This window comes from Neophocaena asiaeorientalis, unplaced genomic scaffold (assembly GCF_003031525.2).
Source record: "Neophocaena asiaeorientalis asiaeorientalis breed wild unplaced genomic scaffold, Neophocaena_asiaeorientalis_V1.1 scaffold225, whole genome shotgun sequence".
Taxonomy (NCBI): domain Eukaryota; kingdom Metazoa; phylum Chordata; class Mammalia; order Artiodactyla; family Phocoenidae; genus Neophocaena; species Neophocaena asiaeorientalis.
Genome location: NW_020172364.1, coordinates 3,229,642 through 3,252,656, shown reverse-complemented (window position 1 = coordinate 3,252,656; position 23,015 = coordinate 3,229,642). Strand labels below are relative to the sequence as shown.

Here is a 23,015-nt window from a genome sequence, read left to right as displayed (position 1 = left end):
CAATACCCAACTTCTCCCTCTGCTCAATCTGGAGCACCTCCTCCCAGTAAACATACCAATCTCCTCTTCAAGCTGCTTCCCAGGAAACCCAACCTGCGACAGGGACAGAAGATGAAAAGATGAGCAAGCCATGGTCTGGCCTTCAAGGATATCAAGGCAAAGTGGGAACTACCACCCCAATAATGGCAAGCAGCTTATAGTGAGGGACACGCAAAGTGCACTGAAGCCCACCTGGAGGGGGGCGGGGTTGAGGGGAGTCCATCACTCCAGGTGGACCCTGTGGGATTTCCCAGACTCTGACATCCAGGCTGCACACCCAGGCTGGTGCCGAGCAGTGGTGCGCTGATGTTGACATTGTTTGGTTTGCATCTGTGGGTGAGCCAGGCCCAGGCCTGGGGAGTGGCTCTTAGTAGAATGTTATGTTCTAAATGACGAACTAGACTGGGGCATGACCAGTGAGGGTAAATAGCCCTTTCTCTACTCGGCTAAAATTTGCCTGGAAACCAGTGAGAACTTACCTAAATGTTGTCTACATCCGACGAATCTCAAGATGGCAATTCCACATTGAAATAAACAGTTCTCTGACAGGCACCTTCAAGTGCCTTGTAGACTTGTATGGAGGAACCCATGACCCTTCTGCACCCCTGCACTCTGCCTCCCACAGGGGACCAGTCAGGTTGCCTGAGAAGGTGCTGGTGAGTGTGGTAAGGCCCGCAGAAGCAGGGACAGCAGGATTTCAATGAAGACCCTGCAGACAGGTCTTTTAACCGGGCCAGCTCCTGACTGGCTTTAAGCCTCCAGTAGAAGAAACAGCTTCCCAATGGCTGGGGTTGGACAGGCTCTCCATAGTGTGGAAAGGGTAGCTTCACCCACTGTGTGCCAGATTCCTCCCTTCTCTCTGCCCTGTGTTTTCTGGAGTGGACATGGCTGACACTGCCTTCATTTTCTACCCATCAGGACAACCAACTTCTCCCAACTCCCCACCTCTAATCCCCCAAACTTCACCTTACACACTTACTGTAGGGTCTTTCTCAACTGCTGCAATTCATTCACCCCAACTTTCTAAGGCCTGCAGTAGGCCTGTGTTGTCATATATACAGGCTCTTACATAATGCAATCATAAAATTGGGAGCCAGCTTAGAGGCCATAAGAGCCCTTCTCTAGAGAGCAGTGGGGCTGAACAGTCCCAGAGGCCAGGAACTATCAGAAGGCAGCCTGAACTATTAAGAAAGTTTTTCCTTCTTTTGAGCCCAAACTTGCCTACCTCTGGAGTCATTCAGAAAAAATTCACTACTTTTTCATATGATGGTCCTCCAAATCATAGACTGGTCACAGGAATCCATTTGAGTGCTTCTGTAGGTGCCAAGGAGAAGGTGTTCAAAAAGGCCAACTTGCTGTGGCTACCCCGCTAACATAGGTGACCCCTTCTACTACCAGTAATAGAGTTGGGATTTGATCATAGATTCAACTCCAGTGCTCTTCATACACAAAGCCACCTCCAAAGAAGCAGATTCTGCCACAGAACCTTCAGCAGCACTTCCAGGGACTCTAAAAGAATTGGGAGAACTCAGACAGGGACCACAAGCTGGTAAGGGGTGAAAGTGCTGAGAGTCTGGCAAACAGGCAGGCACAGACCCTACACCAGCTAGCCCCAACTGGCCCATCTGCAAATCTGAGGTTGGAAGAGAGTGATGGGGCCTGTGAGAAGGCTCTCAGATCAGAGGTCCAGATCAGAGAAGAAGGGTGAGCCTGGGCCAGAGACCACTGGAGAAAGCAGTTGGCAAACCATGCTTGAGGCCAGGTTACAGAATCAGTTTACTCTCTCAAGCAGTGGGGCTGAGACGGCAGAACCCAGACCCCTTCAGCTGAGGCTGAGCCCAGGCCAGAGGGAACAGCACCGCAGTGATGTAATATGCCTCCCTTCATCACTAGCTTGGTCCACTGCAAGGCCGACGCCCAGCGGCTTCAATGACATCTCTGCCCAGGGGCAACACTGATACTGCCATGGCCTCCTCCACATGACCGACACAAATGCCACAGGAAAATGCCATATCAGAGAGCCTACACTCCTCAACCGTGGGCAAACAGTGTAGCCCCGCGCCAGGGAGCAGCAGAGGCGAGGCGAGGAAGATGCAGGGAGATTTAATTTACATGTGGCCACTCAGAGCCCAGTCGCAGCTGGGGCAGTGGGGGAGAACCTAAAATCCCAGAGGGCACCCCCATTCCCTTCCTCTTGGAAGACCAGTCCTTAAAGACCCTTAGGTGGGGCTCCCTGGGTTGTGCAAGAGGACGCTCCAATCAAAAGGAGAGATTTAGGAATAAGGCTGTCCCCAAAGTCGGGGTAAGTCCATGGCCGGAGATGGTTGCCTACGTGGTGGCCCAGGGGTCTGAGAGACCAGTCCATGTCCTGGGCACAGTCCTCAGCTTGGTGGCCCTAGAGGAAGCCCTCACGGCGGAACTGTTCCTGGAGAAGAGCTCGGTACTGGTCAAATCCCCCCTCGACCCGGGTGACGCCGCCTCCTTCACACACCCACAGCTCTTGGCACACCAGCCGGATGAAGCGTTCATCGTGGGACACCAGAATCACACCACCCTGAAAGACAGGAGACCAGGGAGCACTCAGGGGGCCCCTAAGGGGTGCTGAGGCCTGGGAAGGAGTGGGCAGTGTGAAGGTACACTCACCCTGAAATTGTTGAGAGCGCGGCCCAGAGCCTCAATGGTCTCCATATCCAGGTGGTTTGTGGGTTCATCCAGAATGTAGAAGTTGGGGCTGGAAGGCAGAACCCAGGAAGGTGGGAAGTTACGGGGGCTGGGAGAAAAGGAACTCTGATACGAAGGCAAGACAATCATTTTCCATTAGGAAAGAGTGGGAAAGGGGAGAGCAAAGCTCTTGAAAAGGACGCCTCACCAGGGCATGGTCATCTGAGCAAAGGCCACCCGGCTCTTCTGGCCCCCAGACAAGCTGGCAACAGGGCGCACGGCCAGTTCTCCAGAGATGCCATACCGGCCCAGCTGGTGACGGTATTCCTCCTCAGGCCGTCCTGGAACAGGCCCCACCCCACCGTGTGGGTTCTCGGCCCAACTCCCTCCCTTCACATTCCCCCCAGCTCCACCCCCAATGCATATGTCCTCACACCCAGCGTCGGGGGGCTGCTCAGCAACCCCAGGTAGGCCTAGCTGTAGGCGTCAGGCCCGGCCCTCCTTCCCCAACTCAAATCCCTGACGCACCGGGGAACTTGCGTGCCAGCAGTTCCACAGCACTGACATTCAGGTCCAGCTGCTCCACGTGGTGCTGGCTGAAATAGCCAATCTTCAGATTCCTGCAGGCAGACGGAAAGGTGGAGAGAGGGCATCGAGGGCAATGGCCATAAAAGAGTGCAGCTACAGCACAGGAGGGTTTGGAGAGCGGCGATGTGGGCCCTACCTGTGAGCATGTCTGATGCCCCGAACAGGTGCCAGATCCCCCATAAGGAGCTTCAACATGGTAGACTTCCCAGCCCCATTCTCCCCAACCTGTAAGAAGTAACAAGAGAATGTAAAGAGCATCCTTGTGCGGGATACAGAAGTGGAGGAGATGAGAATGGGTCTCAGCTAGTCTCAGGGACTCCAACAACTAAAAAAATATTCTTAAGGAACTATAGAAAAAAATGAAGGAAGATGTAAAAGGGACCAATACCTAAGTACCCACTAAGTGCAAGGGAATTAATTCTCCCAATAACCAAGTGAGTTAGACATTATCTCCATTTTAAGGATGAGGAGACTGCTTAGTAACCAAGCTAGGAAATGGCAGAGTTAGGAATCGAAGTCTGACCCTGAAGCCCATGCTCTCTCCTCTATATTCCACAGTTTGAGGAAACTCAGAGCTGAGACCAGTAAGACAAAGTACTGCTCTAAGTATTTATAAAATACCACATGCCAGGCTCTCCATCTATGCTGCAGAGCGGCCCTGTGAGGCTGGAGGAGGGGCCAGTACAAGTATAGCAAAGTCCTCCCCCGGGAGGAGGGGCCGAGTATAGCAAAGTCCTCAGCCCAGGCGCTGACTCCTACTCCTGGGGACCTTCTCCCCCATGTGGCCAATCCACACCACATACAGGGGTGGGAGAGTCCAGTCCCAGCTCACGCAACAGCAACCATACCACACAGATGCGGGATTCAAGATCAGCAGAGACGGAGAGACAGCTGAAGATGACATGCTTTGGGTCGTAGTAGAAATCCACCTCATCTAGCTGCAGAATTGGTGGTGAGAATTTCTCAAACCCGTCGGGGAACCTGCAAGGAGTGGGGGTGAGGAGCACGAGGGCAGCCAGAAACAAGAGCTTCCCCACCTGCCCCTCTGGCCCAGCACTCACTTCATCACTACCTCCAACTCCTTGTCCACGGGTTTCAGCTCCGGTCTGAGGAGAGAGGAGACAGACTAGGTTTACAACTTTAAAAAATAAATTTGTTTTTATCACACAAGTAATATACATGCCGGAAAAATAGGATTCTTTTTTTGGTAGTTCTTTTGTCCTCCCTGTTAATATACTGTGACGTATGTTTCAAGGTCACAAAACCCCTACCACCAGCACATCCAGAAATATTGCTTCAAGATTAAACCTCCAATGCTCTCCTGGGTATGTATCCGAAAAAAATGAAAACACTAATTCGAAAAGATACATGCACCCCAATGTTCACAGCAGTATTGTTTACAACTACCAAGATACATAAGCAACCTAAGTGTCTGCACATCCACAGATGCATAATATACATGCCGGAAAAATAGGATTCTTTTTTTGGTAGTTCTTTTGTCCTCCCTGTTAATATACTGTGACGTATGTTTCAAGGTCACAAAACCCCTACCACCAGCACATCCAGAAATATTGCTTCAAGATTAAACCTCCAATGCTCTCCTGGGTATGTATCCGAAAAAAATGAAAACACTAATTCGAAAAGATACATGCACCCCAATGTTCACAGCAGTATTGTTTACAACTACCAAGATACATAAGCAACCTAAGTGTCTGCACATCCACAGATGAATGAATACACACACACACACACACACACACACACAATGGAAAACGACTCAGCCACAAAAAAAGAATAAAATTTTGCCATCTGTAACAACATGGATGGACTTGAAGAATATTATGCTAAGTGAAATAAGACAAAGAAAAATACTGTATGATATCACTTATAGGTGGAATCTAAAAAATAAAGCTAGTGAATATAACAAAAAAGAAACAGACTCACAGATACAGAGAACAAACTAGTGGTTACCAGTGGGGAGAGGAAAGGGGTGGAGAGGCAAGATTGGGGTAGAAGATTAAAAGATACAAATTACTATGTATAAAATAAATAAGTTACAAGAATATATTACACAACACAGGGAATACCGCCGATATTTTACAATAACTATAAATGAAATGTAACCTTTAAATATTGTGAATCACTATGCTGTACAAGTGAAACTTATATAATACTGCATATCAACTGTACCTCAATTAAAAAAACCTCCGCGGCTTCCCTAGTGGTGCAGTGGTTGAGAATCTGCCTGCCAACGCAGGGGACACGGGTTCGAGCCCTGGTCTGGGAGGATCCCACATGCCGCAGAGCAAGTGAGCCCATGTGCCACAACTACTGAGTCTGCGTGTCTGGAGCCTGTGCTCCGCAACAAGAGAGGCCACGATAGTGAGAGGCCCGTGCACCGCGATGAAGAGTGGCCCCTGCTTGCCCCAACTAGGGAAAGCCCTCGCACAGAAACGAAGACCCAACACAGCCAAAAATAAATTAAATAAATAAAATTTAAAAACAAACAAAAAAACCCTCCAATGCTCAACACCATTAGTCATTAAGGAAATACAAATCAAGATCACAATGAGATATCACTTCACACCCACTAGGATGGCTAAACTTCGAAAGACAGATAATAAGTGTTGGCGAGAAGGCAGAGAAATTGGAACCCTCATACATTGCTGGTAGGAATGTAAAATGGTGCAGCTGCTTTTAAAAACAGTTTGGAGGGCTTCCCTGGTGGCACAGTGGTTAAGAATCTGCCTGCCAATGCAGGCGACACAGGTTTGAGCCCTGGTCCAGGAAGATCCCATATGCTGTGGAGCAACTAAGCCCATGCGCCAACTACTGAGCCTGCGCTCTAGAGCCCGCGAGTCACAACTACTGAGCCCACGTGCCACAACTACTGCAGCCTGTGCACCTAGAGCCCATGCTCTGCAACGAGAAGCCACCGCAATAAGAAGCCTGCGCACCGCAACAAAGAGTAGCCCCCACTCGCCACAACTAGAGAAAGCCCACATGCAGCAACGAAGGCCCAACAGAGCCAAAAATAAATAAATAAATAAAATAAAATAAAAACAGTTTGGCAGTTCCTCAAAAATTTAAACATAGAATTACCATGTAACCCAGCAATTCCATTCCTAGGTATGTACCCAAGAGAACAGAAAACACATGTCTACACAAAAACTTGTACACAAATGTCCATAGCAGCATTATTCATAAGAACCAAAAAGGGGAAATAATCCAAATGTCTACCACCTGATGAGTCAACAAACAAAATGTGGACTATCCATACAACAGAATATTATCTGGTCATAAAGAGGAGTGAAGCACTAATCCATGCTCCGACACAGTGAGCCTCGAAAACATTATGTTAAGCGAAAAAAGCCAGACACAAAAGATTACGTGTACAATTCCATTTATACGAAATGTCCAGAATTAGCAAATATATACAGACAGAAAGTAGACTGATAGTTGCCTAGGCCTGGGGGCAAGATTAACTCTCCAAGAGCAGTAACAGAATATCCTGCCTTCCTGCAGGGGAGGAAATTAAAGTTGGTTTGTAGAAAAGGGGAGATCTAAAATGGGAGGGCAAGGGGTGGCCTACAAAATGAGGGAAGAAAATAAAGAGACATGAGTCAAAGCCTGGTCAGAGACACCGTACTCACAGCTTCTCCAGCATCTTGAGTTTGCTCTGCACTTGAGAGGCTCTGTTGGCGTTGTAGCGAAAGCGGTCAATGAAAACCTGCAGGTGGATGAGTTCAGGTACTGTTCCGCTCCCTCACTCCCCACAACTCCAATACCCACGGGATGGGGCAGGTCCCCAGCGCCGCCTGCTCCCACACCTGGATATGCTGGCGATACTGCTGCTGGGCCTCATATTCACGCTGCTGACTGAGCAGCCGCTCCTGCTTGCTCTTGATGAAGGTCTCAAAGTCTCCCCGGTAACCATCCAGCCGCTGGCTGTGCAGGTGGATGATGTCTGTGGCTATGGCATTCAGGAAGTTGCGGTCGTGGGAGACGACCAGGATTGTGGAGGGCCACGTCTGGTGGGGGGGGGTCACAGGATGGCAGGCCCAGTTTGGGAAGGCAGTCAGCTCCCAGACCCCAATGGTCTTGGAGGCAGACCTTTCCTAGACTTACTCTGGCACCTGTAGGCACTCACCTGCAGGTAATTCTCCAGCCACAGGATGGCCCTTACATCCAGCATGTTTGTGGGTTCTGGAAAAGTGGAGAAGGACACGTTTGGGATAGAAGGGCTAGAGAACTGGGAACTTGGATGATGGCATGCTTTTGCACCCCAAAGTCAGGGTGCCCCATTTCAAACTCACCATCTAACAGCAGCAGATCTGGCCTGTGGAAAAGAAGAACACAAGGCTTGAGGTTTTAGGCCAGCGACTTGTTGCCACCCCCCAAGAGCCAAGCCCATTCTCCACAGTATCCATACACAGGCCCAGGAGACTCACCTAGCAAACAGAGCCCGGGCGAGGGCCAGTCTCATCCTCCAGCCACCTGAGAACTCCCTAAAGAGAGACAGAGCTGCATCACAAGGGCGAGTGTTCACGAGAACAGGCAGAGGCAGAGCCAACAGCGTTCAGAGCCAAGAATGGTAAGGGCCACTCACCGCGTGGGCTGCTGCTGCATTTTGGGGGTAAAGCCAAGCCCAGCAAGAATGACTGATGCTCTAGGAGTGAAGAAATTAAAGAACCTGGTTGGAACAGGTAACAGAAGGGAAAGATGAAATCTGAAGAAAGGAAGGGAATTTTAAATACCTGGCAGGTGCTTTGTCAGCCTCAATCTCCTCCAACTTGGCATAGATTTCTGCCAGCTGTGCAGCTTCTGAGCCCTCGGCCCTAGGAATGGGGGAATGGCAATCAGCCTGAGTAGGCGCAGTCTACTAGTGTATCCTGCACCCCAGGACAGTTGCAAAGCAGGCCACTGGCTGCCTTGTTGCCGGGACAGGAACAGAGCACAGGAAGGACTTGCTCATGGCGGTGAGGGCAATGGGCACTGTGCCAGGAACAAGGGATTTACAGCCCCACAGCGCCAAGTTCTAAGATCTGCTGCCTACTAGGACGGGCACACGAATTGTGGATTGTGCCAGCACGGCAGGTTCTCTGTGAAGCACAGCTGCTGCTGGTCAATCCCTCGCCAGGAGCCCTCACCTGCCAGCAGCAATCTGGGTGCTGAGCTCCCGCTCCCGACGCAGGAGATCTTCTCGCACAGTATCACTCTCCAGCACACTCTGCAGGGCAGGGGTGTCGTCTCCAGCAACCTCCTGCTCCACGTGCAGCAGGGAAATGTGGGCTGGAACCCGCAGGCTCCGGGTGGCCAGCATCTTCAGCAGCGTCGTCTTCCCTAGTCCATTCCGACCCACCAGCCCATAGCGGCGGCCCCATGCCAGGTTCACATCTGCTCCAGCCAGCAGTACCCTGCAGAGGTGGTAGAAAGGAGACAAAGGGTACTCTAGAGGTAGTTGCACAGCAAGTTTAACAACAGAAACCTAACTATTTTTAGCCCCATTTCACCTCTCCTAATTCTCCTTTAACTGGAAAAAGAAAAATATCACCCCCACTCCCCCACTGCCACTCCCTCACCTATCGCCAAAAGACACATCAAAGTTCTCAATTCGCACATCGTAGGATTTGTTCTTGCCAGATGATTCCAACCGACTCTCCTTTCTGCTGCCTGCCTGGCTGGCTGATGCCTCTTCCAAAACTCTTTTAAAGGGAGAAACGGATGGCTTTTAGCACTCCCAAGCACCCTTCCATCCCAATAGAGACTGCTCTGCTCTCTTCTCAGCCCTTCTCACTAAACTCACAGAGGGCTGCTGGTCTTGAGTGTGTCCTTCTCTGAGCGCTTCTCCTGCTTTGCCTTCAGTCGAGCCTCAGCTTTCTCTAGCTTCTTTGCATTCACTGTCTAAGGGTCCAAACACAACCATTTCATCCTAGGGTGTAGGCTTGGAGACTCAGGAAAAAACAATCAGAAATCCCCCAGAAAGATACTCCAATATTTAGAGACAATCAACTCCCACTCCCCCCCATAGATACAGCCCTCTCCTTTTCTTCCTCCTCCCCCTCCTCACCGAGGACTGTTCCCTCTTTAGCAGGCCTGGAAGTTTGGTGCCACAGTCTGTAAGCGATAAGAAAAGCTGTCACCTTCTCCCTAAGGGAAGGGAAACTAACATTTTGAGTAACTAACACAAACTAAACACAGACACATACATTTAAAGGAAAGCCTTACAAATTCTGGAGATAGGTATCATCCTCCCAACACTTAAAAACAAAACAAAAACTCAAGTCGCAGATTAAGGATACAGAGACTGGGAGCAGACAGGCAACTCTTACAAGATCATGCAGTTGGTTAGTAAGTCGCAAAATTGGGGAGTGAACCCAAGACTGTCCAGCTGCAAGGCCCATATGCTTCCTACCACATCCAAGAGCTTAGAGAACTCTCCAATCCTAATCCCTTTATTAATGGGCTCATCTGCCCTCTGTAAAGACATCAACTAGTTCCTACAACCTTGTTCTGTGGAACAGAGGTACCACAAGAGTCCTGAGCTCCAGGGGGCAGGTGGCTAGGGGGTGGAGGCCAAGAAAAGGACACAGGGCAGCTAGTTCAATCTTCCCTCACTCTCACCGTAGCTCTCTGTTATCTTTGACAACTGGATGGGGGCGTCTAGTAGCACCTGGCTGTTTCCCTGGGTCTGTGGCTCAGTCCTTGAGGGTAGGGATAGAAAGCAAAGAGTTAGAAGTGGAGGAGAAAGCTCTGCGGCCGTCAGACCTTCCTCCCTCACGTCTCCTCTCCTGACCGTCCGCCCTCCCATCTCCCCCACGAATATCCCTGCCCTGGCACGTACAGGCGCAGAGTGTTGTACATGCGCTGGCACACGGCCCTGATGCCCGCGTCATCCTTGCTGTCCCCGGACACCTCTTGCAACAGTTCCCCCACAGCTTCCACCAGGTCATCCACAGACTCGAAGTCCGCACTGCCGCTGTGCAAGACGCCTAGGGCGGGCGTGGCAAGACGAGGAAAATACCAGGTAGGGTGGACATACAAGCAGTTTTAATCCCCGTACCGCGGCCCCAGTCCGGGCTCCAGAAACAACTGGCCCTCGGGACAAGAGGTCACGCAGAGGAGAGGCCTAGCAGCGGTCCGCAGCACTGCCCTCCCTTAGTACTCCCCCTCTGACTACCACTTCGGCATCCCCAGCGCGTTGATTCGGTTCGGCTCACCCGTCACGTAGTCGAAGACCTGTCCGTCAATTTCGGGGAACTCGCTCCGTAGGATTTCAGCGCAAGTCGCCATGTTCCAGTTGGGATCCAGTCCGCGCAGTCGCCGTGAGACCTCGGCCAAGGCCCGCCCCCTGCCCGTCCCCGAAATCTCGCCCTTCCTTCCAAAGCGCATGCGAAACGGTAACGTAAGAAATGCGCAGAGTGCGCAGAACCCGGTGGGCGGGGTGAACGGAGCTGGAGGAACGGTGCGCAAGCGCCGCTCAGAGTCTACGCTGAGCCACACTTTCTGCGCTTGCGTAACCCTTTCCACTAAAAAATTAACCACACGTGCGGTGCTCGCTGCCTTCTGGGAGGTGGAGATCCTGCTGGCGGCGGGGGCGGGGTGCAGAGAACCTCGCGGTTTATCTGGGATCCTCCCAAGGAGGGCGGTTGATAAAGCACTTCGGCCGTGCTAGATTCTGTACGCTCACTTGAGGCGCGTCAGCCGCTGCGCACCTGTCCGGGTCCATTTTGGAGCTCGCCGAGAACTTTGCTGACTCAACGCTGGTCCCTGAGCTTTTAGAAGCCCCTGGCACCGTTCTGTGCAGCCGCGCGTTTTGTTCCGGTTCTCTGGCCCTACGGGCTGCTTGTCTTGGTCAGGTAGCCAGCCCGCCCGCGACCTGCACTCAGTCCTCTCACACTTGACAGCTCAGCTGACTTCAGCGAATTACGTCCTCCCACCACCCCCGGGGCACTGCCTCACTGACCGCCACGGGGCAAGAAAACCAGATCGACAAGGTCTGTGTAAATGCACTATTTATTCCCTACCTACACCCAAAGCAAAGAGACGTCTTCGTACCCTGATGCTGCTACTGCTTCACATTTAATGTGAATATTCTTCCAACTGGGCTCTAAAATTGTCACCTAAAGTCACAACGTTATCCATCCTTTTGGCATTGTGAGGAATCGATCCTGTTATTTCCATTTTATATGAAAAACAGGGAAAGTAATTCTGACGGGGAAACTACAGAACTATTTGGTTTCTTCAACATTGCAAGAGCTAAGGGAGAACCTGTGATTTTTAAGATTTAAGAAGCATTCACCAATCACAATGGACCTTGTTTGGATCCAGATGTAAATTGTGAAAATTTTTGTAGGACACTTGGATTAAGCACGAACACAGATTGGATGTGATATTAAGGAGATGACAAGTTAAACCACCATGATGCGACATGAGGGTTCATTATATATTTTCTCTTAATAGATGTTTTAGGTTTAAAAAGGTTGAGACCAAGCGAGGGAAAACCAGTGATGGCAAATCTTTATCTGCTCCAACACATCAGCAGATGAAGCACTCCCCTCACGGACTCACCACACAATTCTATGGAGAGGGGGAGGCACAGAGGGAAGAATTTTCTAAGAGGCCTGGGAAGAGTCATTTTTCCTTTTTACAACCCACCCACTGAGGCCTGTGAAGCCTGAGTAACTGCCAGGAGGATGGAATTAAGAGGTCAGTTTCTAAGGAGGGCTGGAAAGACCAAATGTAAACCTTGCTTAATCTCTGCTAATTAGAAAAATACCTGCCTAAAGCTGAGAATGATTTTAAGGAAAGAATCTCTACCCTCAGGGAACCAGGGCCAGGTGGGGCTGCTTGTCCTTGAGGCTATTTTCTCAGAGGAGATGGGAGACCTGGGGCTAACACCTGTCAGGGGCTTAGATGGCCCTGAGGGACGTAACAATTGAGACAAAAGAGAGTTTGGAATAGAAAATTCTACTCCTGGCAGGCCAAGTAAGACAGGGGAGGACAGTCCCACCAGACCCCCTCCCCATGTACCTTCCACTTCAACATTTAGCCAGCAACACCATTCTACAGAGTTTATTAGGTTTATAACTGGACAAAGTTACACGTTGTACAAAATGAAGCTCACACTATCCCAAAGCAGAGTAGGAATCGAGGGCTGGGGATCTGTTACTGGCCTTTGGGGGAGCTCCGAGGTGAGGGGCAGCCGACCCTCCCACTCCAGAGAGATGTGGCCACAGGGCAGGGGAGGAGATGGGGCCCACCTGGCTTTGGTCGCAGAACTCAGAGCCTGGCACGGGGCTGGGGCAGGCAGATGGATGGAGGAGCAGGAACCTCAGAAACCACCCTGCCCCAGGGAGCCCAGGGACTGCTCCAACAGTCCCGCTCACAACGTGGTTGGTCCAGACCTAGACGAAGGGGCTGGTGCAAAGGGAAGGCAGCAAAGCAGGAGGGAGACACTGACGTGTGGTGACCAAGGGCACCCAGACTCGTGGAAGAGGGTGGGTGGGGAGGCGGGCTAGCTGCCACTAGGCAGCTAGCAGCGGGTCTCATAAATGCCGCTGCGGCCAATGTAGCGCACCCATTTGATGACGTCGTGGTCGCTGTAGTTCAGCTTCGGTTCAAACACCTTCAAGTAGCGCACCTTGAGACCAGAAGGCGCGAATGGCACCTGGGCAAGGGACAGCTCCAGTTAGGAATGTGACCTTCCTTTCACTGCCGCTCTCCTCCGGGAAGTTCCATAGCCTTGCCCTACCTCATCTCTCTACTACAGGTGTCTGAATGATTGGGACCCTGAAAGAAGCTGAAGGAAGCTGGGGTGGTGAGGGGTCCTCTAAGAGGTTACTAAGGAAGAAAGCATATCCAGGAGTAACTAGCAATCACTTGGGTTTGAAGTCAGGCCCTGCCTGTGATGACCTGAATCAATTCCTTTAATGAGCAGGTAGCAGCAACCAAAGACCTGCCTTAGAACATACTATCCTGCTTAATACTAGGCACTTAAACAATGAGGTGGAAAAATTACACGTCTAATGTGCACAGAGCAGTCAGCCCATTTTCCTGTCTGTAAACTTTGTGTCTTACCTGACATGCAAGCTATTTCAGTTTTCCCTAAGAACTGTTTTATGACAAGCCAAAGGAAGTCAAGGATTTTTGTCGGTGTGAATAGCAATTTCTAGTAGGAGGCCTAAGGCGGGAAGGAATGGGTCTGTGAATGGAAATCACTTCTCTCTGGGCCTGTTTCCTCGTCTGCAAGGTGGTAGGCGCAGAGGTTGATCTGAATGATCTCTAAAGCACACCCTGCCGTGGCTCTAGGCCCCTTCTCTGCCATACCTCAAAGTTCATTGAAATGGGGGGTCGAGCCCATTTCTTCTTGTCGTTGGTGGGCAGAAGCTCAATCTCAGCGCTGATCTGCGATTCCTTCATGCCTGCCATGCGCTTGATCCTGGGAACACAGGGGTCCTGGTAGCCTGGAGGAGCTTCAAGGGGGGTTGCCCCTTTGGGGAGGTTGCGGGGTGGCAGGGAAGAGAACCCAGGAGCTTGTGGGAGGTGCTAGGGCAAGGAAATGTGGTGAGGACTCTGATAACCTCTTGCTATGAAACCTGGGGTCTGTTATTTCTTTAGCACTGTGGGCTGCACGCAGTTTCTACTTAGATACATGGCCATGCTATCCCTTGCTCTCTACTTCACAGAGGTATTGCAAGGGCAAATAGGGAAATGTTAAAGAATCTTGATAAATGCATGCATGCATGCATGCACCCCAGTGCAGGCATGTGCACACTTACACAGAGGTATAAGGGGTGAGAACACAAACAAAGGCTCCTAGAGAAGCAGTCACCCCCGTTCCCCCCCCCCACACTCACTCACTCATTCACTCACAGGACGAAAGGTGAAACTTAACAAGAGGGTACACCAAGGCATCTTGAGCCCTGCTGTGGCCTCATGAAGGAAAGACTCACTTCCACACGATGGCGTTCTCGCTGGCCTTGTACTTGGCCTTCCCCTTCATGCAGATCACCTGCACCCCACTGGTGTTCAGTGGGGTTGGGATCCTCACCTAGAAGTGACACACCTGTCAGGGAGCTCTGTCAACCCCTGACATCAGCTCCCTTTATTCCTGGAGACAAGTGCTTCCTCCTCCCCAAGTCCCTTATCCTCACCTCAATCTTCTGAGCCAGTAGTGAGGGCTTGAAGTTGGACTTAATGACCACCTTGACCTCCAGCTTGGTGCGTCCCACTTCCCGAACTAGCGGGATCACTCGGAAAGGAAGGATGATGTCCTTGGTCGTGCGATACCTTTAGGGGTGTGAGACCTTCAGGCTGGCACAGCAGAGCCTGTTCTCCTCCCTCTCCCTCCATCTCTGCCAACAGCAACCCCTGCTCCTCACACCCCAATGGCACCTCATGAGCTCAAATTCTCCGTCTGGTGGGATGAAGCTGATGCTGCGCTCCGAGTCAAACTTGCTGAGTCGCACACACTGGTGGAAGGTACAGTCGTCAATGGCAATTGATTGCTTCCCGCTGCAAGCAGGGACAGAAGGTCTCCTCATTGGTACAAGAGACTAGCACGAGAGAGTCGGGCTGGGAGATCAGCCCACCCCCAAAGGCTGCCAGAGCCTGGACAGGCGTGCACTATAATCTATGGAAAGCTGTCAGAATGCAGCTTTCTGACTTGCGGGTCCCTGTCCCAGAGTTATGGATGAGTGGGAGCTTTGCAAACTCATCATCTTTTGAGAGCTCTGCTGCTTGGAACCCAAAAGTTTCAGGCACACTGGGCAGGGGCCATCAGTATGTACAGAAGAATCTTGGTCCTTGGGATCAAACAAAAGGGCTTACTCCGAGTAGGTTGAGGACAATCCCCTCATCTCTCTTAACACAGATACCAAGAGCAACCAAGCCAAGCACACCCTTAGGAAAAGGGAGTTTGCATTACTGCAAAAATGAAATCCAGAAGGAACCTGTGATTCACCAGGTTCTGCTCAGCCCTCCAAGGTCCACCCTCTCCCACCAGCTCCCCTGCCTCAGGCACCTCTTGCTTGTTTCATCAGCTGTGCCTTTGCCCTGCTTCTCAATGACAATCTTGTCATTCATCCCAAACTTGCACTCGGGCATGCCACTCAGGTAGCTCTTCATCACCACCCGGCCTGACACATGGGCGCTCAGCACCTGCCCTGGTGATGGACAGATAAACAGGAGCAGCTGAGTCAGGACCAATATCCTGCCCTGGCCCCCATCCCGCTTCATCACCAGAGGGCCCTCACCCTGTGGGGACATAAGGAGGTTCACACTCTCCAGCACATCCAGGAAGAGCTCGTTCCGGCGATACTTGATGCCCTCCCGCCGCCAGCCAATCTGCCCGGTCACCTGGCTGGTGATCTGAGACTGCTCTTCTTTTGTCTACATGGGGAATAGAGACAAACAGCAAGGCCTCACTCCTCTCCCCCTTCAATCCACTTGTCTCCATCCCCACTCCACCCTCATCCCCTCTCCCTTCTAGTCCCCACCCTGTGACCCATCTTCCCCCATGGGGCAGCGCCTGGAGAAAACTGAGCAAAGCTGCAAGGGTGGAAGCTGAGGGAAGAGCTTACCTGATGCTGGAGAACACAGGGCCAACATGGTGCCCACAGGAAGCAGCAGAGGAGCGCAGATGGGAAGAGGCAGGCAGAAAAGAAGGAGAAGGCTATGAGGCCTGGATCCTAGAAGAGGGCCCAAGCTCTCTCCTCCTGAGGAATACCAAGCCTCCAGAGCAGTCCACACCCACCCTTCCCACAGTGTAGAAGGAAACTGCTTGAGCTGTATCCCCAGTAACAGAGATGCTGAGTTGGCAAGCTCCAGGGGTGGGAGAGGGCTACACAGAGCAAAAGAGGCCTGCGGTCATGGCAGGAGGCTCAGGCCAGCACTTCCTGTCTGGGGCAGGCTCATGAGTCAGCTCAGACAACGCTTGGGGGCCAGCGGGGATGAAGGGAGGTTGGGCTCCACCCTGACTACAGCCTATACAATTTGAATACCTGGCTCTTGATGCCCTGCTGGGTGATGAAGGTTTTCAGCGCGCCTGTCTCTGAGTTCTGTGGGTAGCCAAAATCTAGGATCTCTGCAAAAGGAAGGGAGCCATCAGCTCCTAGAAAAAGCGGAAGGCTCCTCTGATGCAGTCCCTCCCCTGGCCCGGATATATCTGGCCAGCATGGCTCCAGAAGACATTTAGGCACCATCTGCAGCAAAGTTTTAGCATTTACTCTAGGATTTGTGCTTTATAACAATGAAAACATCACTTTTTTTTCAAATAGAAAAAATCAGCAGAAGAGCTGCATGGCCAGTGAGTGAGAGGTCAAGAAGCCCTTAGCCCTGAAAAGACAGAGATGTTGGGAAGATGAAAGGACTCTGTTCACTTAAATCATACCCTACAGAGGAAGAGAGGTAACGACATGCCTGGAGGGGCCTATATCATCTCACCCTTGTCTAGGCTCTGAGGCAGCTGTTGCGATGGAAAGCTGGGAGGAGAGTCAGTGTGGTAAGGCCCAAACCACAAAGATAAGAGGATGAAATGTGCTTAACTGAACTGCAGGAGGACCAGCCACCAAAAGACCTTTTGGTCTTCCCCTACCTCCATTCGCTAGCCTATTTTTGTATTCACTTCAGATCAGCCTTTAGTTCTGGATTTGGACTGTCCTCCTCAGAGCTCAAAATACCAGATAGTCAGGAAAGGAAGTTCAGAGGGCACTGGAGCCTCAGACCTGCTCCCACCTCCAGGCCAGGCCCCAGCAGGTGCATCCCCACCCTAGACCCACTGCCCTGCCAGCCTCACCATCCAGCAGCTCATATATGAGCACAAAATTGTTCTTGATGTTCTCTTCGCTGATCTTGCCAAAGTAGGCAGCCATTACGTCACACATCTTATAGAGGAATTCGAAGACCATGGCAGCATTGACATTCTGCTTGGTGACAGCTGCCAGCCAGATGTTGGACCGCTTAACATGGAAGAAACTGGTGCGAGCAATGTTGGTGACGGGGCTGCGCACCTGCTGCCGGGCATGGATAACATTGACCCGAAAGGCGTCCACTGCGTTCCTCCTGAGAGAAAAGGGTGCAGAGGCTGCTCAGTACATGGGCAAACCTCACTCTGCAGGGATCAACCACAGCTAACAAACAGCCACCCCGCTCTCTGCTGAAGTCTGACACGCACTCTAAAGCCAATTCCTAAACCGATGGGGTGGTTCCCTAGGGCTCCTCCCAGTTAGGGCACGGGGTGGGGGGGGCAGCGGGGAGGGCCAGTGCTAGGCTGATATCTGAAGGCCACGAGAGGCAGGGAAGTCAAGTGGCAATGACAGGACGGCAGATATAACCACAATAAAGTGAGGTCCATCAGGTTTAGAGAAGTACGTTCCTGACTTCCAGGCCTGGCCCCAGTTTTCCTGCTGCCACCTCTACAGCTTCTCAGTAAGCTCCAGGCCCAGATGAGAAAGAGACGCTGCTGCTTCTCCAGTCTTTCCACTAGTGATCCCACCAGTGGGGAAGGCTGGCTCCTCCAGAAGTTAGACAAAGCCAGCGTGACTTCAGGGAAGGCTCTAATCTACTGAGGGAAAAGCCGAGGGGCCATGGAGCTGGGCCACCCCATTCTTGTCCAGGATCCAATTCCAGGGCAAGTTCAGGGATGAAAAAAGATGAACAAAACAACGATGTGGGGACCGGGGTCGGGGGGGCAGGATCCCCCACCCACCTGTGCCTGGGCAGCAGCTTAACAGGCCGCTTACCTATTGCTATGGCAGCCAATGAGATGGGATGAGAGAAATGATGCCAGCAAGAAGAGGGGAGTGACAGCAACGAGAGAGAGGATTAGACACCAACACACTGGGGTGGGCAGCACATACCGTGAGGTGGAAGCAGACGGGCAACAGGCAAGGGGTGGAGAGCACAGCAAGGCATGCAAGATGGTGTATGCCCTGGCCTTGGCTTAACCAGGCCCATCCAGGGTGCGAGTGGGGTGTGGGTGGGTATATGCAAGCCAGGCACTGCCACAACCCTAGCCCATGCCCCACCACCAGCCAACGGACAAACAGCCACAAAGACCAGGCTAGCCCATTAGCCAAGAAACCGGGAGCCACTGCAGCAGGCCCATCTCTGACTGTCTATTCTAAGCAATTCCAGGAAGAAAAACAGGGCAGCATGAACCAAAGGAGCCTAATCTCGTTAGAGCCGCTGAGGCTGGGGTAAGTCCCCTCTGTCAGAGAACAGCAGTGGCGTTCAGGGTGGGGCAGAATGAGAAGTGAGGCTGTGCCTCCTTATAGAGGTCTGAGGCACACAGGACAAGGAGCTGTTCCCAGGCTACTCTGATAGGCCAGAAAGGCAGCACAGCCTCCCTGCTCATCCCTCAGTGACCCGGAGAGTGTCTCAGGCTTGCTCACCACCTCTCCTCCAGGAATGGCCCAGAGGAACTGAAAACAGCTGAGTCAGCAGCCTGACTCCTGAGAAAGGGAGAGGCTTTCAAGAGTCCAGTGACGACTCTCACCATGAGAAGGGCTTGTGAGAGCAAGACTTAGGTGGATTAGTACCACCAGCCTGACCACTGACTCCACCCGCTGGAGACAGATCTCCCTTCTCCTCAAAGGAGGGATCAATCTGCCCGGCCAAAAGCAATCAGCTCCAGCAACCAGGTCTGTCACTGCAGCAAACAGGAGGCAGGAAGGGCAGGGGTTCCTAAGACTGTGGGGGGCCTGCCTTTTCACAGGTCCCACCAAGCAGCCAACAACTGGCTGCCTGGCCAACACCACCAGACCTAATGGGAACCAGGCTGTATTAGCTGAGCTTCCAGGATGAAGCAAGGGGTGGGGGCGATCCCAATCAAGCCTCTGGGAGAAAGAGACCTGGTCCTGCATGCTGGGGAGGTGGGTGGGGGTGGGGGCACAGCTGGCTCAGCCAGGGGACTCACCCGATATCATCTCGGTAGACTCGGGAGATGAGCACCTCCCCCTTGTGATTATAGATGAATAAGCCTCCAATCATGGCGGCAGCTCAGTCTCCGCGGCCCATCGCTCTGAGAACAGACCTAGGAAGGGGGGGGTCAGGGTAAGGGAAGGTCTCAGAACCCCTGCCAATGTCCCCTGTGGGGCTGTATAGGTCACTGGCTGGGCTTTTTTTCTGACTTGATCCTCCAGCAAGTGACCCTGCAGCCCTCCCAGGCATGCCCCTCCCCTTAGCCAGGCTCCAGTTCCTGTTTATCCCATACTGGAAGGGAGAAAAGGGAGAGGGACTGAGGCCCAGGATTCTAAGGCCATTTTGACCCCCCGCCCCTTTTCTGGGGCTAAGCCCAGAGTAGCCCCTCCCCCATCTCACAGTGCTGAGCTCAGCAAGGCCCCTTCCTGTGCAGACTCTCACTCAGGCTCTAGCTGGTGAGTCACGGTGAAGGCCTGCCTGTGGCTGCAGGAATGGTGGTAGGAATTACTCCAGTTGGTTCAGGCCTGGGGCCCCCAGGCAAAGCTTTAGGAGCACCCAGTCCCTCAGGCTCCACTACCCTTCTGAGAAGGCACCAGGGCCCGAACCTCCAGCTCTCTAATTCACAGAAGTCTAAACATTCCAGGAAAGGGTGTGCAGGGTGTGGGGAGGAAGAGAGAAGGAAGGTCTTAGGCCCTGACATGGACCCAGGCAGTCAGATAAACAGGCAAAAGAGCAGAGTAGAAAAGGCCCCAGCTCTGACAGACTACACTTCAGTGACCCAAGCTGCTTATTAGTTATTTTTGACCACCTCTCTTTTAAAAAGAGAGGCTCCCTCTCAGCTCCCAAGTGCAATGAAAATACAGGGGTGTGGGGGAATGGGGTGGGTGCAGGTTCATAAAAATCAAGAGATCCTTCCAGCTGAAATTCTGTGATTCCAGACCCACAGCATAATTCGCTTCTGACCCGAGTGCCTATAAACGAGGGGCAGAATCCCTGAATTATCCAAATTATTTGGGTCAAACTAATTTAGACTGCAGTGAGAAAAAGGGTTAATTTAGTTCTAGATTTCCTGGATTAGCCCTGGTGTTAATTTCACAGGGGGCAGTTTAGCAGACTTTTCTAAACTGGAAAATAAAGCCTATTACTGTGGCAGTCAAGGTCTCCCAGACTGCGTGAGAAGTCTCTCAAGGTGGTGGACACATCCCATTCCTCAGTCCCAAGGAGACTGGGAGAGGAAGCGCAAAATGGAGGTAGAGCCCTGGGCAAAGAACCAAGTTCACAGGTATCAAATGGTAGGGAGCTCAGGGCATCAGAGAAGCAGAGGTGGGGCCCAGGAAAGGAATGGCATATTTAGTTAGGGGACAGACTGGCAGCAACAGCCAGGAAGTATACTCAGGTGAGCCCACAGCGGCAACAGGTATGGTGGGGGCACCTGGAGAAGAGAGTTTCCAGTATGTCAAAAGTCAAGGCTTTAAAGAGGAAAAAACGGCAGGGAGAGACTAGTAGTGGTGAATAAGGGAAAGCTGGGTAGACGTAGCTTGCTCTGGCTGTGGCGTGCAGGTGTAGAAGCAGGCGGGGGTGGTGGGCTTTTCGCCCTGGGGAGGAGGACGTCGCGGGTAAAGATGGTTCCAGGGAGTGCGGGGGCTGTCACTCAACTGCGAGGAGGGGTGCCGCAGGGTGGGAAGCTTGTCCTTGCGCCGAGAGGAGGAGGCGCCGCGGGGTAGGGGGTTGTCACGATCCTAGGGAGGGGGCCGTCGCGGGGCATCCCTGCTCTGGGAGGATTCCAGTAGGGTCCCCTTCTCACGGGAAGCTCCGGGCGGGTCAGGTGGAGGGCGCCGCTCAGCGCCCGTCCTGCAACCGCGCCCGGGGCGCCCCCGCCCCGCCGTCAGCTCCCTCCCGGATCTGAAGACTGAGGCCACTCCCGGGTGTGGACTGCTTTCCGCGTAGCGCAGTGCAGGGAAGAGCAAAGCTGGGCAGCCAGGCAGGCGTCTTCCTTCACCCCGTACGGCCAGATCCCTAACTCACCTGGTGTCCGCAGGCCCCTGCTCAGCCAGCCTGGCCACTCTCCGGATCCCAAGATGTCCGCCCGCCCCCTGCTCGCCTGCCCGCTGCCTCGGCTTTCACTGCAGTGCCGCGGCACCGCCCCGGCCTCTGCTGCGCGTGCGCATCCGCCGAGGCCGCAGACTACAAATCCCGTCAGGCCTCTCGGCCTTCTCGCTTACAATTATAAGCCCCTTAAGTTTGGCAAAACTACAACTACCGCGGCCTTTGAGAACCTTCGAAGGATGGGGTAGGCGTGCCTTGGGGGAGGGGTAGGAGTGGCCTTCTTCAGCCCTACCCGAAATACACAATCCAGAATACGCTGCTACACTCCTCACTTCATTTTCCCCATTGAGCATTCTGGGAATTGTAGTCTCTGCAATCCCTCCTGTTCCTATTTCTGTGTTTCCGAGAGCCTCAGAGGATTAGTGCTGGTTGTTGAGGCCCGGCTGTTAAGCCTTGAATTGCTGTAGGCCTTTTCAGTCTCCAGAGTCCGAGGACTGGTTGTCCTCACTTTACACACACGCGCCGCGCGCGCACACACACACACACGACTTGGCAGTAGAAGAGTTTGTACTGAGTTTACTGCTTTATAACACCACCTCTGATTTTCCCAAGCTTTTTTGCATGATATATTTGTTCTAGACATGAGCCTTTTCCCAGGGATCAAGACCCAAGGTAGGGGGCAGGGTGTGAGGCGGCAAATATTTGGAATTAACTAGCTAAAGCTTTTCAAAAATATGTCTGTTCTACCTCAGCTACACCTATGTGACTGTGAGCTCCTCAAGGCCAGGAGGACCTGTGCGCCTTCTAGTGACAGGCATATATATATTGCTTAAAAAACCGTTGGCAAGTTGAATTTAATTTGACATGGGATTTGAAATCCGTTCTCTGATGGACAGTTAATCTTCACATCCAAGCTGAGAAGAGACAGAGCCAATCCTGGCACATGAAAGGCCTTCCTGGCTCTTGCAGGACCTGAAGAACATCTGTTGGCTCTTCTCTTTCTGTAGGAAAAGATACCCTGCTGCCTTCCCTAGGCAGGGCTGAGCCCATCATGAGAGGAACGAAGGGCACCAAACGGTAAACCTAGTCGCAAACCTTACTGTTCCTAGCATCCTCCTGCTAGAAGCCAGAATATGGCAGGATGATCTGACTTCCTGAAAATCGGGGTCACAGCTTTAAGCCATTAAATGACTGAATACAGGCACTTCTAATTCTTGAATCAGCACTCAAGGTTTACTTCTACCTTTCCAAAAGCTTCGTCCTCAGTACATATCCTAAACCCCTACCAATTTAGAATAAATAATAATAATAATAACAATAGCTAACATTTATTGAGCACCTATTCTACTGTGTGCCAGGCACTGTGCTAGGCACTTTTCGTACAATATCTAACTTAAATCCTCACAACAACCCTGTGAGGTAGGTATTATTATCATCATTTTACATATGAGGAAACTGAGGCTCAGAGAGACTGAATAACTCTCTTATCACGCAACCAAAAAGTAGTAGAGCTGGGATTCAAACCCAGAATAACCTGACTCCAAATCCCATGCTCCTGTGAACTAGAGTAGAGGCAGAGGGGAGAGGAAGGGCCAAATTCAAGAAAGATTGTTGTTGGAGTGGAATGGATATGATATACTGACTAGTAAAATATGAGAAGGAATTTAAGCCCATAAATGTTTCTAGCTGGTGAGCCTATGAAGAGTGTGATGAAGGTAACCATGATTGGAATTCAGAAGGAACACACTTCGGAGGGG

The 23,015-nt window shown here is 52.0% G+C and overlaps 2 protein-coding genes across 4 annotated transcripts; both read right to left on the bottom strand.

The window, feature by feature from the left end:
* Positions 1 to 2,126: 2,126 nt before the first annotated feature.
* On the bottom strand, positions 2,127 to 10,665 carry ABCF3 (ATP binding cassette subfamily F member 3). Of its 2 annotated transcripts, XM_024768049.1 has the most exons (21): positions 10,509 to 10,665; positions 10,133 to 10,280; positions 9,913 to 9,992; positions 9,359 to 9,405; positions 9,095 to 9,192; positions 8,871 to 8,993; positions 8,439 to 8,705; positions 8,046 to 8,126; positions 7,898 to 7,957; positions 7,740 to 7,796; positions 7,605 to 7,627; positions 7,439 to 7,494; positions 7,119 to 7,319; positions 6,942 to 7,018; positions 4,350 to 4,394; positions 4,137 to 4,269; positions 3,425 to 3,513; positions 3,229 to 3,320; positions 2,909 to 3,041; positions 2,683 to 2,770; positions 2,127 to 2,593 (listed from the first exon to the last, which is right to left on the bottom strand). In XM_024768049.1, the coding sequence occupies exons 1-21, from the start codon at positions 10,579 to 10,581 to the stop codon at positions 2,435 to 2,437; spliced, it is 2,130 nt and encodes a 709-aa protein (XP_024623817.1). In that variant the 5' UTR covers positions 10,582 to 10,665; the 3' UTR covers positions 2,127 to 2,434. The 2 variants fall into 2 exon arrangements, with proteins under 2 accessions (XP_024623817.1, XP_024623824.1); XM_024768056.1 differs by lacking the exons at positions 8,871 to 8,993; positions 9,095 to 9,192; positions 9,359 to 9,405; positions 10,133 to 10,280; positions 10,509 to 10,665 and having other exon boundaries at positions 2,130 to 2,593; positions 9,913 to 9,931.
* A 1,682-nt stretch (positions 10,666 to 12,347) lies between these two features.
* AP2M1 (adaptor related protein complex 2 subunit mu 1) lies at positions 12,348 to 21,400 on the bottom strand. 2 transcript variants are annotated; one of them, XM_024768495.1, is made up of 12 exons: positions 21,238 to 21,400; positions 19,208 to 19,324; positions 17,087 to 17,352; positions 16,293 to 16,375; positions 15,873 to 15,878; positions 15,546 to 15,681; positions 15,314 to 15,455; positions 14,686 to 14,805; positions 14,445 to 14,580; positions 14,244 to 14,341; positions 13,618 to 13,729; positions 12,348 to 12,958 (listed from the first exon to the last, which is right to left on the bottom strand). In XM_024768495.1, exons 2-12 carry the CDS (start codon positions 19,279 to 19,281, stop codon positions 12,824 to 12,826), a joined length of 1,308 nt encoding a protein of 435 aa, XP_024624263.1. In that variant the 5' UTR covers positions 19,282 to 19,324; positions 21,238 to 21,400; the 3' UTR covers positions 12,348 to 12,823. The 2 variants fall into 2 exon arrangements, with proteins under 2 accessions (XP_024624263.1, XP_024624270.1); XM_024768502.1 differs by lacking the exon at positions 15,873 to 15,878 and having other exon boundaries at positions 21,238 to 21,388.
* Positions 21,401 to 23,015: the final 1,615 nt, after the last annotated feature.